The 17,439-nt window shown below is 45.8% G+C and overlaps 2 protein-coding genes across 2 annotated transcripts; one reads left to right on the forward strand and one right to left on the reverse strand.

The window, feature by feature from the left end:
• Positions 1-381: 381 nt before the first annotated feature.
• Positions 382-4,325, reverse strand: ZNF593 (zinc finger protein 593). The gene is made up of 3 exons (XM_035120737.2): positions 4,087-4,325; positions 1,820-1,882; positions 382-931 (listed from the first exon to the last, which is right to left on the reverse strand). The coding sequence occupies exons 1-3, from the start codon at positions 4,281-4,283 to the stop codon at positions 799-801; spliced, it is 393 nt and encodes a 130-aa protein (XP_034976628.1). The 5' UTR covers positions 4,284-4,325; the 3' UTR covers positions 382-798.
• Positions 4,326-8,242: 3,917 nt separating this feature from the next.
• C6H1orf232 (chromosome 6 C1orf232 homolog) lies at positions 8,243-17,239 on the forward strand. The gene is made up of 4 exons (XM_060275787.1): positions 8,243-9,104; positions 10,251-10,337; positions 11,818-11,915; positions 13,895-17,239. Exons 1-4 carry the CDS (start codon positions 9,018-9,020, stop codon positions 14,193-14,195), a joined length of 573 nt encoding a protein of 190 aa, XP_060131770.1. The 5' UTR covers positions 8,243-9,017; the 3' UTR covers positions 14,196-17,239.
• Positions 17,240-17,439: the final 200 nt, after the last annotated feature.

Here is a 17,439-nt window from a genome sequence, read left to right on the forward strand (position 1 = left end):
CTATGCAGCGTGCGCAGAAGCGCTCTATCGACGCTTCGCACACGCGCAAAACTGTGCCTTTGGGGAACGAATGCCTCTGTTTATGAATGCCTCCGTGGAATGGATTGCGTTCGTAAACCCAGGTTCACTGTATCTGGCTGCACTCAGAATAAGAGACGCTAAAGTGTGGCAAGATTTCTCTGAACCCACCAATGCACACTTAATGGAGGAAGTGGAGAGCTCTAAGCCAAGTTAGTTGTTCTGAACACAGAACCCAAAGCAATTGTTCCTCAAGTAAGTCATGCAAATTGAATGGTTTCTGGTGTGGCATTTGCTGCTCTTCTTCAAGGCTCTTGAAAGTCTACTTTAGAGCATTCAATCAAACCAAGTGAAGCACACAGCCCAGGATCAGCCCAGCAGGTTGCCAGCTCATTTATTAAAAGGGACTCATTTGGAAGCTGCAGAAAGGTCACATTCAGAGCAGAATGCTGAAAATCCACAGTCACGGCTTACAAACATGAGCCGCTATAAGAGAAGCAATTAGTTACATAAGCAGGTCAATAGGACAGTGGGGAGGTCTGCTCATCCGCTCCCAGACCTCCAGCTGAACTCCATCTTCTGATGAAAGGACAGGATAAGAGTGCTTGTTCCGTCACAAAAAATAAAAGCGACGCTTATGTCCACTGAAGCCATTTTATGCCCCAGATCTACTACCATAAAATAGTTGTGGTCGAAGCCCTATGTCACTTATGCCAAATCACACACCCCTCACCACTGTCTCAAGTTATCTACAGAATTTTCAATTGGGCTCCACTTCTCTCATCCAGATTCCTCCATCTCCTCCAACGGCTGTGTGTGGACTTCGACTTTCTTAGGAGGTATATAGGACCCCATCCCAGCCGCTCTCTCTGCTTCCTCCTGGGTGTATGGCTCCTCACTCAGCTGCTTCAGTCTACAAAGCAAATAAAATCAACTTAATTAGCTGGCAAACTTTGGCGCTCCACCTCCCACCCCACCACTGCTCAAAGTAGACCCATTTAAATTCATGGAGCTAAGTTCGTCACGTCCATTAATTTTAACTAGCATTGGCTACAGCCCATATTCTACCAACTGCATGGCTAAGAGCCATTTAGATGGCAGTACTATAAGTCAAAGAGGATCCACTGATGTACCGAGATGGAAACTGTTCCACTGCATTCTTTCCCATTTCAAGAAATGCACTTGTTTAATAAAATAAATTAGCAACACAATGAATACACTGCAAGTCAAACTGGACATCTAGAATGGATACCATATGATATCAGTCAAATGTAAAATCAAATCAGTATTTTGCCGTTTGTTTGTTTTTCAGGTGACTCTCCCAGGAAACAGACATGCTAAAATGAGTTAACAGTTTTCAGAAAAACAATCCATGAATCCTGGTTTGCACACAATACTAACTCCGGTTCCTTTCCTCTTCTGTGGGTCCTTAAAATATGTATCACAGGCTAAAGGTCAGGGAAGAGAGAAGTACACCATAAAAACTATGTTGTGAAGTGCCAGACACATCTATGCAAAGAGGGAATCCCACAGAGAATGCCCTCTCCCAGGTCACCCCCCCAAACCTCTGACAGTAGCACAACTGCCAAGAGGGCCCCCACTGCCCATCTTTTTCACTTATTTTATAACAAACATGTATTATCTAGACAGCACCCAGGCAACATACATAAAATTAGTGAAGTGCTTTTCTAAAACGTTGGAAGGTTAAGAGATCAGGGTGCATAGACAATCGTATGTGTCTACAGGTGTTCATTCCCTAGAGAAAAAGGCTATGCTCTATAATACGCTGAATTCATATTACCTCTTTTTGTGAACCTTAGATCTGAAGTGATCCTTCATACTTTTTAAATCAACGAAGTATCGCCTGTTGGGGGAGAAAAAAAGGAAAAAAGTTAAGTTGGTTGATGCCTATTGAAAAATAGAAAGTTCATTCCTACAAATCATTTTGTTGAACTACCTTTATCTGTGTCTATTGCAACAGCACCAAGCAAATATTTGAATGCATGAAAATGGCCATCAGAACTGCAGGCTGAGCTTTCATGTCATTTCACATCACCTCAACCCTCTAAATCAGTGTTTGAAACTCCCATTGTTCTAGGCGCATTTTGCAACAGGTAATTTCATTAGTGCGAGCAGCTTCTGAGCTCTGGGCACAGTACTGTGCCTAGGATTTCAGATTAAAACTGGAGAGTGGAAGGAAAGGAGGACCTTTTTATGCCTCCCTACGGTACTTCCAGCTACACTCTGAAGACTGGAAAAGAGACCCTTTTAATAATATTAGGAGGGTGAGCAGGGGAAGAACTAGACCTTGTGAAAAATGAACATATTTTAGCTGCAGTTCATTCATTTTGAGTTTTGTATTCTTGTTATTAAAAAGCGCATCTAGACATTCAGTTGTTGTGCCCGTAACCCAGGTTTAAAGTGCCATTTAGCTCCTAGCTTTCATATTTCAGTTTCTAGCACTGCTCTAAACTTCTCCACTTTTCTTGGCAATGCAGAAGAAACTGCCCAGATTCTCTAACTACAGTTAGGAGTGTGGGATCCAGCAACATGTGCTCTCTCCCAGGAACAAATAGCCCTTCTCATTTTAACCAATTAAGGGATACATCAGTTAAGGTCCTAATGCAAGGGCAGGAAACCTGTGGCCTTCAGGTGTGGTTGGACTCCAGTCCCATCATCCCTGTCGGATGCTGGATGGGGATGGTGGGAGCTGGAGCTCAACAACATCTGGAGGGCCTCTTGTTGGTTACTCCTGAGTTAAGGCATGAATGCTTATCCCATTGTTTGAAACAAAAGATAGCAATAAAGAGAAGAGAGCAGGAATTCTGCATTCTTTCAAAATCCAGTCCTAGCTGTGTGCAAAATATTGTTGTTTTTTATATATAGAAAAACCACAAGTGCAACATATCTGAGTGGAAGGCAATGAAGCACAAATAGAGTACAGTGGTACCTCTGGTTGTGGATGGGATCCGTTCCCGAGGTCTGGCTGGATCCTGAGGTTTTCGCAACCAGAGGATCGCTTAAGCGCATGTGCACGCAGCAAAACCCGGTAAAATACTTCCAGGTTTGCTGCTTTCGCACCCCGAAGTTTACGTAACCAGAGGGTTACGTAAACGGAGGTACTACAGCTGCTGAAATCCACTCTTCTATTCAAGTGTTAAAGGTGCAGGAGATCTGTCCTCCCTTGCATCTTGCTATGGTAAGCACAAGGCTTCTTCAGACAGCCAAAGATTAGATTTGCATCAGGGATAGGAATTCAAGTAGAATAACATTTGCTGCAACCCAAGGAGTATTGGGAGGGGAGCGGCAGTGGCAGGAAAGCCAAACCAGCTCCACCTCTCACCTGCAATATTAAAAGAGGGAAAAGGCCACAGCTCAAGAGAGCACCAGTTTGCATGCAGAAGGTCTGGAGTTCAATCTCCAGGTAGGGATCTGGCTCAGGCAGGCTGTAAACACACCATACATTTAAAGCATATTTCTCCCAAGAGAAATTGTGGGAACTGGAGTTAAGAGTTCTGGGAACTGTAGCTAAACTACAGTTCCCATGATTCTTTGGCGGGGTGCTTTAAATATACGGAGTCTGCGCAGCCCTTCCTGCGTTCCAGTGCACTTACTGCAGTAAGACCCCTCAATCCTACCCCATATGGATATAATTGGCTATTCTGGCACAGGAAACACAACTTAAGTATCTAAAAAACTGCGGCGGGGAACCGTGTAAAAACCCAAGGAAAGGCGTGAGTTAGAAAAAGATAGGCCTCCTTGGGTTTCTGCATGGATAAAGGTAAAGGGACCTCTGATCGTTTGGGCAGGAGCTGGGACCGAACAACGGGCGCTCACCCCGTTGCGAGGATTCGAACAGCCGACCTTCTGATCGGCAAGCCCTAGTAGGCTCTGTGGTTTAACCCACAGCGCCACCCGCGTCCCTTCTCTAGCCTTTCGTATCTCTATGCTGAAAAAAAGGCAGGGTCAAGCCCGAAGCAGCTTTCTTCATTACACAGGCGCAGTAAGCAAAAACGAAGCCGTACGAGAAGCAAACCGAACCCCGCCCCGTCTTCCCCCTTTACGCACGCGCAATGCAGGCAATAGTGCTGGGCGCTCCCAGGCATGTCAGGGTCCGGCTCTTGGCGCAGCAGCTTGGCCGATTTTTCAGGCAGCATATCCTCGTGGATCTGATCCAGATCCCGGCGCCGCCGCTTCGTCTTCCACTGGCGCGCCAAGGAATGTGCCTTGTGGGAGCCTGTCCGGCGACATCTGCTAGGGGCCATACTTCGCTCAAGAGGCTCACCAACGAGAGAAAGGAGGAAAGGGAACTTCCGCTTCCGGTGACTGTTCACGACGTCATCACATGCCGACACCCCCGAAACTATCATAATTTTTTTTTTTAGGTAGCGATATGTAAACATCGCTTATTAATAAAGCAGCTGTCTGTGCCTGCTGACATTTATTATTGTGGATACCATAACTGAGCTCCCCTGTGTACTTTCTGTCTTCCCTCCTCCGCCCAGTTTAATGGGGCATAACTTGAACTAATATATATCTATTTGAATTATTTATACGTATATCCTGCCAGTCAACAACTTAAATGAATAAAACATATGTAACATAAGCTCAAGAAAACAAGCTGGAATAAAGGTAACACAAGTAGGCTTGGTTTTTTAAATGTTTTTTAAAAAATGTGTGATATCCAATATCATTTCAGTAGGTCTACTCTTGAGTATGTCCTGCTTTGGATGTCACTCGTTAAGTTACTGAAATTCAAATTAAGGACAGCAAGACTTAATAAAATAGACTTTTGACAAAGTCTCCCATGATACTCTTGCAGAGAAACTGGTAAAATGTGGGCTGGACGAGGTAACTTATCTTAATAGACGTAAGCAGTTGCAAGAGCAGAGCATTTTTTATTTATTTTAACAAAATGTATATACTTTACTAGAACAAGATACACCTGAGTGCTTGGTACATGGGATGGTGCCCGTAAATGGTTTGAAACACTGAATGATGCTGGAACCACTGCCCCTCTTGTCCTTCCAGTGGTTTGCTTGGCTGGTCATGGCCGATGCCCATTGGGACTGGTGGGACACAAAGCAGGGAGGTGAACAGTGATAGGCCAACCACCAGGAGCAGGCCCTTTTTAGTAGTGCCACCGACTCAATGGAATGTGCTTTAGAGGGAGGCCTTTATGGCCTCAACACTGACTGCATCTGGGTGTTAGCTAAATACCTGGCTTTTGAGGTCAGTCAACCTGCTGACAGTTAATTTCTTTAAACATAGGGTTTCCCCTATTTTTGAGTGATTGCTGTTTTCTATTTATGCTGACCAAACTGCGGGAGGCAGTGCAAGACAGGAGTGCCTGGCGTGCTATGGTCCATGGGGTCACGAAGAGTCGGACACGACTAAACAACAACAACAACAATAATTTATGCTGACAGGGAGGTTAGGAACATAGGAAGTTACCTTATATTGAGTCAAACCCATTGGTCCATCTAGTTCAGTATTGTCTACATTGCCCACTGCCTGGTGGCTTCTCTCCAGGGTTTCAGACAGGGAAATTCCCAGTCCTAACCTGGAGAGGCCAGGGATTGAAGCTGGGACCACCATCATGCAAGACAGATACTCCACCACTGAGCTATGGCCTTTCCCCTAAAGGCTAGCCTGTTTATTTTTAATTCTGTTCTGTTGTTGTGTGTAATTTTTCAGCTGTTGATGTTTATTGCTCTAATAATTCTGCTATTAGCCACTTGGCCACTTGTTTATAAAATAAAGCAGCATCTAAATGTTAAAAAGGAACTAATATACTGTAAATATAGTCTTGGCCTGTTGATTTCTTGGCATGACTATGATTCTGGATCCACAGCTCTGCCTTGAAAACAAAACATCCATCCCAATTCTTTGTCCTTCCTTGGAAGTCCACTTTAAGTCTTGGAGATGAAAACGAGTGGAATGTAATTCCATAGGGAGATCACGTTGCAGCTCACCACTGATTAATGGCCAGTCACTGCAAGGGATGACCCTTTGACCTGTGTAACTGTTGTTTCTGGTGTTCAGCTAATCCTTCGTGAAGGAAATCTAAACCCTGAGGGCTGGCCATCAAAAGATCTCGTAGCACTCTTTGCAAGCAAAGGGCGATAACCCCAGTGTCCTGGCCAGGTTTCTGTGTGGGTCATTAGATTCGGCTGACCTAAATTTCCCCTGCAGTTTGAATTGGATACGGTGTTCTTTGTTTCCTGTCGTACAACCATTCCTATATATTATTGCCTAACCGAAATAGCAGATTTATGGTGTCCCTCGAAAGGGCTTCAGAATGCCAGTGGCACTCTGGTGATGTAAGTGTGCAAAATTATGAGCAATGTTTCACACGTGGATGGAAGGAGCATAAAAGTCCCTGGGGAGGAAGACTGGACTAGAGATGTAGTAAGAATTGGTCTTGGGGCAATTCCATAGCAAGGTCCCACTGATGGTGCTGGGACATTGAGAAATCAACATTCCATAGATTCTTTGGGCTTCTCCAGAAGTGAAGTTAAACAAATGCTGTTTATTGATTTGCCTGCCTGCTAATTCATTCTCCTGTTTGACAACAGCAGTTCTCACAAAATGGCATATTGGTAACTACAATCTATAGATGAAACATAGAGTAAATAGTAGCTAATGACTATGGAGAATTACAGCAGTCAATTTTACTTGAGAATTCATTAATTATTAATATAATACCACCACAACAGTAAAACTAAATAAATCAACAATTAACAGTTCACTTAGATATATTTTGTGTATAACTTTAACTGGTGGTGGTAACTATTAGCTTTGTGGTGAAAAATTTCTTACTTTTTCTACCATATCTGTATTTTCTTAGACCAGAACTTGCCTGGTACAGGAAGCTGCATAGCGGCTATTGAATAACTTATCTATAAATTTTCCACAACTGTGTTGCAAATTTTTTTTAAAAAAATTAACACTTCACTTAACACATCGGAATTTAAGTGAGCATAACGCTCGCCAGTAGGTCAATTTAAAATACCCAAAGTATCGTCAAACCTAATGACTTTTGTACCTAGCAAATCCCCCCTCAATCTTTTATACCTCAACTGTGAAGGTCAGAAAGCCCCCCTCCCCTTAATTTCTTTTGGAAACAGCCAACCCATGATGGCAAGAATTTAGTCAGGTCCATTAATTTCAACGGGTCAACTTTGAGTAACACTAATATGAATACAACCTATAGTGTCCACCTGGCCTCTACCAGCCAAGGGAGCATCAGCGTTTCTGGATAAGCCCATCCACACTGTCACTGGGCCACAGCTCAGTGGTGGTAGAGCATCTGCTTTGCAAACAGAAGGTCCCAGGTTGAGTCTCTGGTAATGTCCCCTGTCTGAAACCCTGATGAGTCATTGTTAGACAATGCTGAGCTAGGTTTGACTTAGTATAAGGCAGCTCCCTATGTTTCTATGTAGGTACTATGCTGAGAGTTCCCTTAAGCCCAGAGTCGACCCTGGATGAAGAACCTTTGTTCAAATACTGGCTCGTTTTTGAGTTTATGAACAGCATTGTGTGTCCAGTTCTAACACAAAGGATGTGATTTGTAGGCACAAATCTGACCCCCTGCCATATTTTTTTCCTCCTGAATTAAGCACTCACACAGCAACAGTGGTTTCACTTTGAGTGATCCTTGAAGGACGAGAACTCTGTGGGTCACCACACTGCCCTGAGGACTACTGTTCCCAGCGCAACTCAACTCGGGGAGAGGCACACAGTGGAGCATTATTGGCAGCATCAAGCGTAGCCAATAGGGATTTGTGCATTTAGGATGCGGCTGTCAGAGCAGGACAAAGGAACAACCGCCAGTCAGTTAACTACTCGCGATCACGTTACTTGCACCAGGCTGGGAAATCAATAATACATTTACAGGCATGTAAAGGCAGCAGACAGGAATCTGTCATTAGCCACAGGGAGAAGAAAGATGGGCAATTGAAAGACAACCCATCCTTTCATCACTCCTACAATCGGAGCACGAGTTGGGGGTGAAGGAGCTAAGAGAGCTTGATAGTTTTAACAGCGAGCAAAGAACCCGCACCCCTTGTTTGCAACTTGCAGGAGTCGAAGCTTCCTAAACTAAATCTGCAAAGGAGAAGACGACACAGGTCTGTGAGGCTATCAGCCCTAAGAAATAATTTAGCTGCCAGGCACTATTTTGAGAGCCTGTTGCTGAGCTACCGCATTCCAAAGTCCTTTTTTCCGCTGGAGATCAGTTACAGGACTCAGACAATGGAGAGTAAGTAATACAAGAGCGTAGCATTGCCAGAATGAGGTTTTCCTCAAGACTTGAAAGTAGAAGATTCTGCATGGGGGTGGTAGGGGGACTCAGGAGCTGTGTGGGGAGCACACCACTCTTCTGAATAAGAGAGGACTCTACACCAAGCAAGGGTGCAGACAGTAAGCTCAATGTTAGCGAGAGAACTAACTAACAAAGATTCACGTCTCAAATCCGGAATGGAAAGAAGTTCAGTGGGTCTTTTTGGCAAAAGAGCCTGGATATGGGATGCATAAAAGGTGATCAGAGGAGTCAAATTGTTGGGATCTGTGTCCACTGCACTTTCATGTGTTCCAGGGGCATTCATTGACAGAATCCATTGGTATTCTGGGTCAGTCATGGATCCGATTCCTCTCTGTTCTTTGAGATGTACATTGGAAGCTTCTGAAATTTTAATGAAGACACCAGATCCGAGAAAGAGGCAGCCAGTGACAGGTGTGAATTTGCAGGGCGCACAAGCATCTGCCTGAGCTCCTGGTTCCCTGCAGAGCCTCCGAAGCAGCTGGGGACAGAGGCCCAATGGCAACCGGAACCTGACCCGCTTAGACTTGGAAGAGAATCCAAAGTGGTGACTGTAAGCCGTCAGGCTTCCAAACTGCCGGGATCTCAGTTTGGAAGCCTGTTTGGAAGCCAGTTTACTGTGCGACCCTCTAGCTCCTGGGAGAAGAACCTGAGAGTGAGCGGGGCTGTTGCCAGGATGACTCAGGGATTCTGGAAGGTCTACAAGGCCAAAGTTCTACAGACCCTTGGCGGAGAGCTGCCGGATGAGGAATTCCAGGATGAGGTAGAGGCATCCTCAGCTGGGCTCTTTCCCCTCCTTCGGTCATTGAGCATGGGGTAGCAGCAGGCAATGGGTTGCCCTCTCTTAATTTATGGCAGGCAAGGGGAACCTATGGCCCTCCAGCTCCCATCAGCCCCAGCCAGCATAGACAAAGGATGATGGGAGTTGTAGTCTATCTGAAAGGCCATAGGTTCTCTGTGCCTGATTTATGGGGAAGAATAAGAAGTCTATGAAGAGGGGCCATGCCCCCTGGTTAAAGAAAACTCATGATCACATGCATTTTAGTTGATCCATTTATTCATTAACCTACTTCTGGCACTCTCCAGGTGTTGTGCTTGACTTCATCATCCCCGACCATTTGTTATGCTGGCTGGGGTAGGTGGAAGTTGGCAGCCTAGTGACATCCAGAGGGCACAAGGTTGGGGAAGGCTGGCTATTTAAATCTAAGAAATGTGATTGGGGGGGATGCTAAAGGAAGGGGCATAGACCTAAAGAAAGAAAAGAGTCTGTTCTTTGTTTTCAGATGACACAGCTGAGTCTGTCTTGTATATAAAAGCCATTGTCTGAGGGGAGGCATTCCCATTCATTCTCATACCTGACAGAATGCTTCTTCTAAGGTGGAGTTTGCCATCTGTTTGGTTTTGTTTGTTTGTTTTGTATAAGAGCTTGTATTGCAAATAATCAAATGTTTATTAAATAAGTAAATAAACACCTGCTGACCGATTATAGCCCCCCCTTTTTTTTAGCTGATTGAAATATTTCAAGTGATTTATTTAATGGATTAGTTGACAAAAGGCTAAGGCTTTACTAGAAAGGAAATGGACTGTGGTAGGGCAGAAACTACATTATGAAACTGGCGGAGGGAGAGTGGCAAACGCAGACGGCAGAGGAAGGACAGGAGGCCACACCCATAACATACATTTAAAACACTATTATACCACTTTAACAATCAGAGAATACTGGGAACTGTGGTTTGTTAAGGGTGCACAGAGCTACAATGCACAGAGTGGTTCAATAATCAATCCCTCTTCAGTTCAGGCTCTCAGCAGGAAAAAGCTTTTCCCACACTGCCATAGAGTGTAGTCCAAAAGGGCTGGACTATTCCATCAAGTCTCCTCCAGCATTCCTGAAGCTGATTTCTTGTTTCAGAGAGATAACCCTGAACTGATGGAAACCACAGACTCAACCCTGCTGACAGAGGAGGGGTCAAATCCTGTTTCTCAGCTGGCACGGCGGGTAAGGACCAGTACCGGTAGTTATTTCTCTCCAGAACTCAAGTTGCTTTTGAGCTTGGAGCTGCATTAGGTGGTGACCTTATTAGACCCCAGAGCAGGCCTGGTTGGCATAATGCTTGCCTCAGCCAATCAACCCACTAACGCCCTATTGTGTGGTTTGCTGAGTGACTGACAGGTCTCATGTAACCTGCGTTGGTGGGTGCCCATTGGGGCTGGTTGCGCAGAAGGCAGGGAGCTCACAGTAGGTGGCACCAAAGACAATGTCCCCATCCTCCTTCCTGCAGAGTTCTACCAGGCAACACTGAAACTACTGTAGTGACTAGGGTTGCCAGATTCAGTAGAGGACAGGACTTCTGTGCCTTTAATTGCCCTGCTCTCTTTTGAGTCTGGAAACCTTAAAGAGAAACCAGCAGACCCTTTCCTTGGAAATTAAACAAAGGGTTCTGCTGGTTTCTCTTTAAGGTTTCCAGACTCAAAAGAGAGCAGGGCAATAAAGGCACAGAGGTCCTGTCCACTATTGAGTCTGGCAACCCTACTAGTGACTGATGCCACTCCATGGACTGGTTTGTAGGCGAGAACGCTGAGGGCAGACTGAGGTTGGTGAGGCAATGCCCCATTCACCCCAAAGAACCAACCTCTACTGCAAGCAACTAGCAAAAATGAGATGTTTACTGACACCCCCCCAAACAGACTGTGTTCAGTATGCATCAGCATATGACTGTTACCTATGGGGTGGGGTCAACTTATTTGCATTGAGTGTCAATTGCTTATCTGTTCGTTCATAAGTCTATCCTACTCCATTTCTGCATGTATCAGCATTTAAAATAATACTAATAATAATTTGTATGAGAAACTATATTTAAAGACATATTGAATTACATATGTAACTGCATAGCAAAATTTAGATGAGGGCAAAAACATTGAGTGCATGCTCCTGAAAAGGCCACATGAGAACCACTGAATACTGCGTGAAACGTATCTAAACTGTGGTCTATGTGGAGCTCCACTGAGCCATGACCTTGTAAAATAATTTCAATTGCCTGTTGTTTCCTGGGAGGGCTAACAGGACTGCAGACAGAAATATGAACGTGTGGTCATCGTGTTGGGGAAGTGGGGCAAAATACTGGGTCAAGGGAGGGGCTCTCAATGGAAAGCAGCCACCCAACCCCTCCAAGTCAGCAGCATAATAAGTTTAGTAAGTGTCCACAGGCTTGTCAATCATCCCAGGGCTTTGCACACAGAGAAAGCAATAGACTGCAGCCGGAGTACAGGAGCACCTCTCACTAAGCAATTGGGTTGAATCCTGTTCCTTTCGTTTCAGCTCCACAAGTAAAAAGGAATAAAGACTGACTTTTTGTTTTTAAATGAAAGCTAAAAGTTCAGGGAAAGGGCCAGGAATTTCCCACTATCTAGCAGGTATGGCCCTGGGTGTGGCTAGTAGACCCTGATCTCCCTCCTTCTTCTCCCATCTTCCTCTGCAGGTCCAGGGAGTTGGAGTCAAAGGCTGGAGAAGTGTCTCATCTTTGTTCAGCCGGGAAGACGAACATAAGTTGCTGGCTCCTGAGCCTTGTCCCGACCAGTAAGTGAAATCCTTCCCTAATTCCACCCCTCAGGACCAGCTAGTTCACAAGACTGTGTTTATCACATGAGAATCACAACTCTTCCATGGTAGTTTGGCTGGAAGGGACAGAGAAGCTTCCCACTGTAGCATATCCACAGAAGCCTCTGAGTGCCTAGAGTGGCTGCTGGTTCTCACAGCCACAACAGGCTCTCATGGCTGGAGAACCTCCATCCAGCCCTCAAATTGCCCCACACTCCGGGCTAAGAGGGAGCCACCACCTACTCACACACTCATGGCCATGTTTTGAGGAACAAGAATATTACAGTGCTGTTTCCTTTTTAAAAAAAAAAACACAAAACTTCCCAGCGTTGGCTCCTCTCTTGCCTACAGTTGGCAAGGAAAAGAGCGGGAGAAAGCTGACATTAGAAGAGAGAGAATGTGGAAAGGAAAGTACGGGGGCAGAATCAACCTTGCTCCTTTCTAGAAACTAGCTTTTGGGTGCTTCCTGAGAATCGGTTAATTGAGCATGCATCAATAAATTGCACCTAAGGAAGTGTTATCCCACACTTTCCAGTGCATTTCCCCGTAACTTTCCTTACTGCAAAATGTCTGATCTTTAGGGGAAGCAGGTTGTTTGCATAAGACCTCCCAATCTGGGTGATTGGCAGGTGGGTGTAGCTTGGGGAAAATGGGGAAAATGGTCTTCCGGGCCTAATTCAGCCCATGGGCCGGAGGTTCCCCACCTCTGTTCTAGACAGAATGCCACAAAGGCATAGGTAGGTTTCCGCTGTGGAACCAGCAACGCTCCTGAAACATTCTTATCGGAAGGGACCCTAGCTCAGTGTCAGAACACAGGCTTCGAAAAAGGTCCAGGTTCATCCTCTCCTCTCCTCTCCTCTCCTCTCCTCTCCTCTCCTCTCCTCCCCTCCCCTCCTCTATTTTATTTTTTATTTGTTTTACCAGGTTCACTCTTCAGGTAGGGCTGAGCAAGACTTCCTATCTGAAAGTCAGGCCCCTTCTGTACTACACGCTTAAAGCACAACCATACCACTTTAACCATATCACAGTCATCAACAGGTTTACCACTTCTATCAGCCAATCACCCATTCCCACCACCCTTCTGAGTAATACCCCTCCCCACCCTCTGACTATACATAGGGTCTGGTGACTTCTGTTTCAGTGTATCTGAAGAAGTGTGCATGCACTAGAAAGCTCATACCTATGACAAACTTAGTTAGTCTCTAAGGTGCTACTGGAAGGATTTTTTTTTTAACCAACACGGCTACCTACCTGTAACTAATACCACTTTAAACAGTCATGGCTTCCCCAAAGAATCCTGGTAACTAAGGGTGCTGAGATATTTGGGGGGGGGGCTATTCCATCCACACAGCTACAAAGTAGTTTAACAATCGCTCCATCTTCCCAGGAAACTCTGGTAATTGTGCTTTACTTGAAGGAGCGTCTCCACCCCCATCGTTCTGCCCGGACACTGAGGTCCAGCTCCGAGGGCCTTCTAGCGGTTCCCTCGCTACGAGAAGCCAAGTTACAGGGAACCAGGCAAAGGGCCTTCTCAGTAGTGGCACCCACCCTGTGGAATGCCCTCCCACTAGAGGTCAAAGAGAACAATTACCAGACCTTTAGAAGGCATCTCAAGTCAGCCCTGTTTAGGGAAGCTTTTAATGTTTGATGGATTTCTGTATTTTAGTGTTTTGTTGGAAGCCGCCCAGAGTGGCTGGGGGAACCCGGCCAGATGGGCGGGGTATAAATAATAAATTATTATTATTATTATTATTGGGGGTGGGATTCAACTGAACTGATTAAAAAATTGCCCAAAGTTCCACTGGAACTTAATTCACATTCATTTTGCCCAGAATTTACAAGAACAGGCATAATTCAGAGAGATTTTAGAATTATGTGAATTAGCTAATCTGAACCAGTTCATTCAAAGCCACTGCCTGCATCTCTTTCCTCCCTAAATTCTCCTCTTGCTTTCACAGCCCACTGGCAGCCAGGCCAGAAGAGGACTCCCCTTCTGAAAAGAAGACATCTGGCCTTTGGGACGTCTTTGCCACCAAGTGGCAGCAAACTTCAGCTCTGGAAAAGGCAGCTTCAAAGGCTGAGAGTGGAGACCAGATGTCTGAGGGCGTTGGGGCAGCAGGAGAAATGGCGGACGAGGAAGCCAGCTGCACCAGCCTGGACAACGACCTCCGAGACGCTGAAGGGGTGGCCTTCAAGTGGAGCTTCCTGACCAGCAAGCTGGCCGAAATAAAGAACAAAAGTGCCTCTAAGAGCAACTAGGAATGAACGTGAAAGAAATGGACTTTGTGACATAAGAGACAACCTATTTCCAAGCAGGGAAAGTGTTTTTAGCCTCTCCGCACCCCCATTTCTCCAGGAATCTTTGACAGAACAGTCAGAGATGATGTGAAAGTCCCAGGGCCAGAGCTCAGTGTTATCTAACCCTCAAAACATTAGGATGCCCCAGATGTGTGTGTCTCGTGTATCAAACCATATCCATTCCATCTCTCCCCTTCTCTGAACATTGTTTTCTTGAGATAAAAAAAATAGACAGGTTGAAGCTTCTGCCAGAGGTTTTCTGCCCAGCAGTCTCATTGTTTTCCAGGCTTGCATGGTTTGACGACACTCTTGTGTGTTTTCTAAGGAAGCTTCCTCCTCCCAAGTGCTGATCACCCAAGCGTCCAATCAAAGTGTGGAGGAGGCAGCAGGGGATCCTGAGTCAAAATAGTGCGTTGGATAGACTGAGAAGTCCTGGGTTCAAATCCCAGATCAGTCACAGAAGCTGTGGGCAAGTGACCATCTCTCAGTCTAACCTCTCTTGTAGAGTTCTTAGGAGGACTGAATGGGATAGCTCCAGGCATTTTGTTCTTAGAGGATGACTGGGCTACAGGGGTTTTCAATAGGAAATAAACAAATCCTTGCATCAAGACCCTTCCTAATGGGACCAGCAATGGCACCCCAACACTGACAGGCTGGCCTTGCAGTTGAAGAATGGCTCTGCAGTGTTTGAATCCCAGGAGCCCCCTCTCTTAAGCAAAAGGGCCTTAGCTCAGTGGTAGAGCACCTGCTTTGGATGCAGAAGGTCCTGGGTTCAACTCCCTGACACCCCCAAGGTGGGGCTGGGAGAGAAACCTTCCTGAAATCCCAGGGAGCCACTGCCAGTCAGTGTAGACAATACTGAACTAGGTGAGCCAATGACCTGACTTGCTAGAAGGCAGTTTCCTAAGATACAGGCTGCTTGACTCTGACATTTAGATGGTCTAATTTGGTATAAATCAGCTTCCCATGTTTCTAGCCTAGGAGGATCTGGCTATCAGCCCAACTGGGCAAGAAGCAGGAGCATAGTCTAAAAAGAGCCAGGTGAGACTGACCAGGGGCTGACCCCTGGAAACCCCTCTACTGGGGCCTTACACTAGATCAGGCATAGGCAAACTCTGGCCCTCCAGATGCTTGGGACTACAGTTCCCATCATCCCTGACCACTGGTCTTGTTAGCTAGGGATGATGGGACTGTAGTCCCAAACATCTGGAGGGCCGGAGCTTGCCTATGCCTGCACTAAATACACACTTGCAATCTAGAACAGTGGAGGATTGGGGCTGCAGATCTTGCTATGGTTATCATCATGCTCTAGTCACACAACTCAAGGCAAACTCCTAGTGAACAACTTGCTCTGACGAAGGCTCTTTCTTGGGCTTCATCACCTTGTGGGGAGCTAGAGCCTCCTAAAGATGGGCATTCTTCTGCATTCCACGGACTCCTGCCTGCCACGTTCTCTGCACAATGGAACGGACAAGGCAGTTTGGGTGGCACTCAGATACTTGAGCCTACAGGAAGTCGCCCAGGGGGATTCAGCTTCAGCTTCTGTCAGCTGCTGATCACCAACATCAGACTCAGAGCCAGGAATGCAACGTCTTAACCAGTGACACTGCAGCTTCCAACTCATTGTCCTGGTTACTGCTGGACTCTGGGATTATGAGACTTAATCCATAGCCTGTCGACAGCCCAGGACTACCACTCACATCAAGGAACTTAGCTTCGTTGGTTCATCCATCCGTCCATCCCTATACCACATTTTCTCTCCTGCTAAGGTTTTCCTTCGGCAGCAGGGATGGGGAACCTGTGGTTGTTGGAATACAGCTCCCATTGTCCCTGACCATTGGACATGCTGGTTACCTGGGCTGCTGGGAGCTGGGGTCCAACAACATCTGGAGGACCATGTTAGCCACTCCTGCCTTAGGGACATGGCTTTGGAATGGCCAATAGATCAGTGGTAGAGCATCAACTTTGTACACACAGAAGGTCCCAAGTTCAACCCGTTTCAAAGAACCAGCTGATGCAGGGGAGAGCTTTGCCTGAAACCTAAGAGCCACTGCCAGTCAGAGTAGACAGTACTGGATTGGATGGGTTAATGGCCTGATTCAGTATGAGGCGGTTTCATATGAGAACTTCCCAAATTGCCCCAGGAGCAGATATTCTTCAGTTACCAAAGTTTCCTCTTTTAGCTGTTGTTGTTGGACTGCAGCTCCCATCATTCCTGATCATTGACCATGTTAGCAGGGGCTGATGGGAGCTGGAGTCCAACAACAGCAGGAGGGCCATGGGTTTCCCCAGCCCTGTTCCAAGGGAACAGAAAGTCACCAAGGGAAGACTCAGGGTTTATCTACACTTACCTTTCCTCCACTCTTTCCATGCATGGTCTGTGCTTTAAAGCTTGGTCGGAGCAAACGCCAATCAATGGAAAACCAAAATTGATATTTGCTCCGATTGAGCACTAAAGAGTGGCTTTTCACAGGGAAAGCTCATGCTTATATATGTGCTTGGACGCAGAGATTTCAATTGTGGACCTATGCCTGGAAAAAGCGAGAGGAAAGGTAAGTATGGATAAGACCAGAGAGAGCATTGGCTTTGCATTCTTGAGTCCATCACTGAAGATGCTCCATTATCCAACTCTCCTTTCACAAAGTATCTCCATCAGTGCTGGCACCATTATCCAGCAAGGAAGGGCCTTTGGGTTTGGGGTGCCCTTTTGCTGCCTTGTTGCCAGCTGGTGACTGGGTGAGCGTGGGCAGTTCAGCAGCCTTTCCTGGGTTCTGGCCCGCATGCTGAGCAGAAAGGGGGCATGCCTTCCTTGACCGTTCATGGTGACCCTTTTATTTGCAGTATCTTTCTTTGGATTTTCATTGACAACTGTATAATAATAATAATAATAATAATAATAATAATAATAATAATAAACAGGAATGAGCAAAAATGGTCTCTTAAAATTCTCCATGCCATTCATGGTCAACAAATTTTGAGACTGGGGTTGTTGATGCATATTCTTGGAATGGGGAGATTAAATTCACATAATAATTTTAAATATATATACTGTATATATATAGAAAAATCTTTTCTGGGAAATTTTGGCTCACTTGATGTTCAACAAAACTCTGCTGTTAGGAATGGGAATTGTCCCCTGCCTGGAAGTGCTGCTGCCAGTCAGTGTAAATACAGAGCTAGATGGACCAAGCAGCCTGACTCCATA

The sequence above is a fragment of the Zootoca vivipara genome, chromosome 6 (genome assembly GCF_963506605.1).
Source record: "Zootoca vivipara chromosome 6, rZooViv1.1, whole genome shotgun sequence".
In the NCBI taxonomy this organism is placed as follows: Eukaryota; Metazoa; Chordata; class Lepidosauria; order Squamata; family Lacertidae; genus Zootoca; species Zootoca vivipara.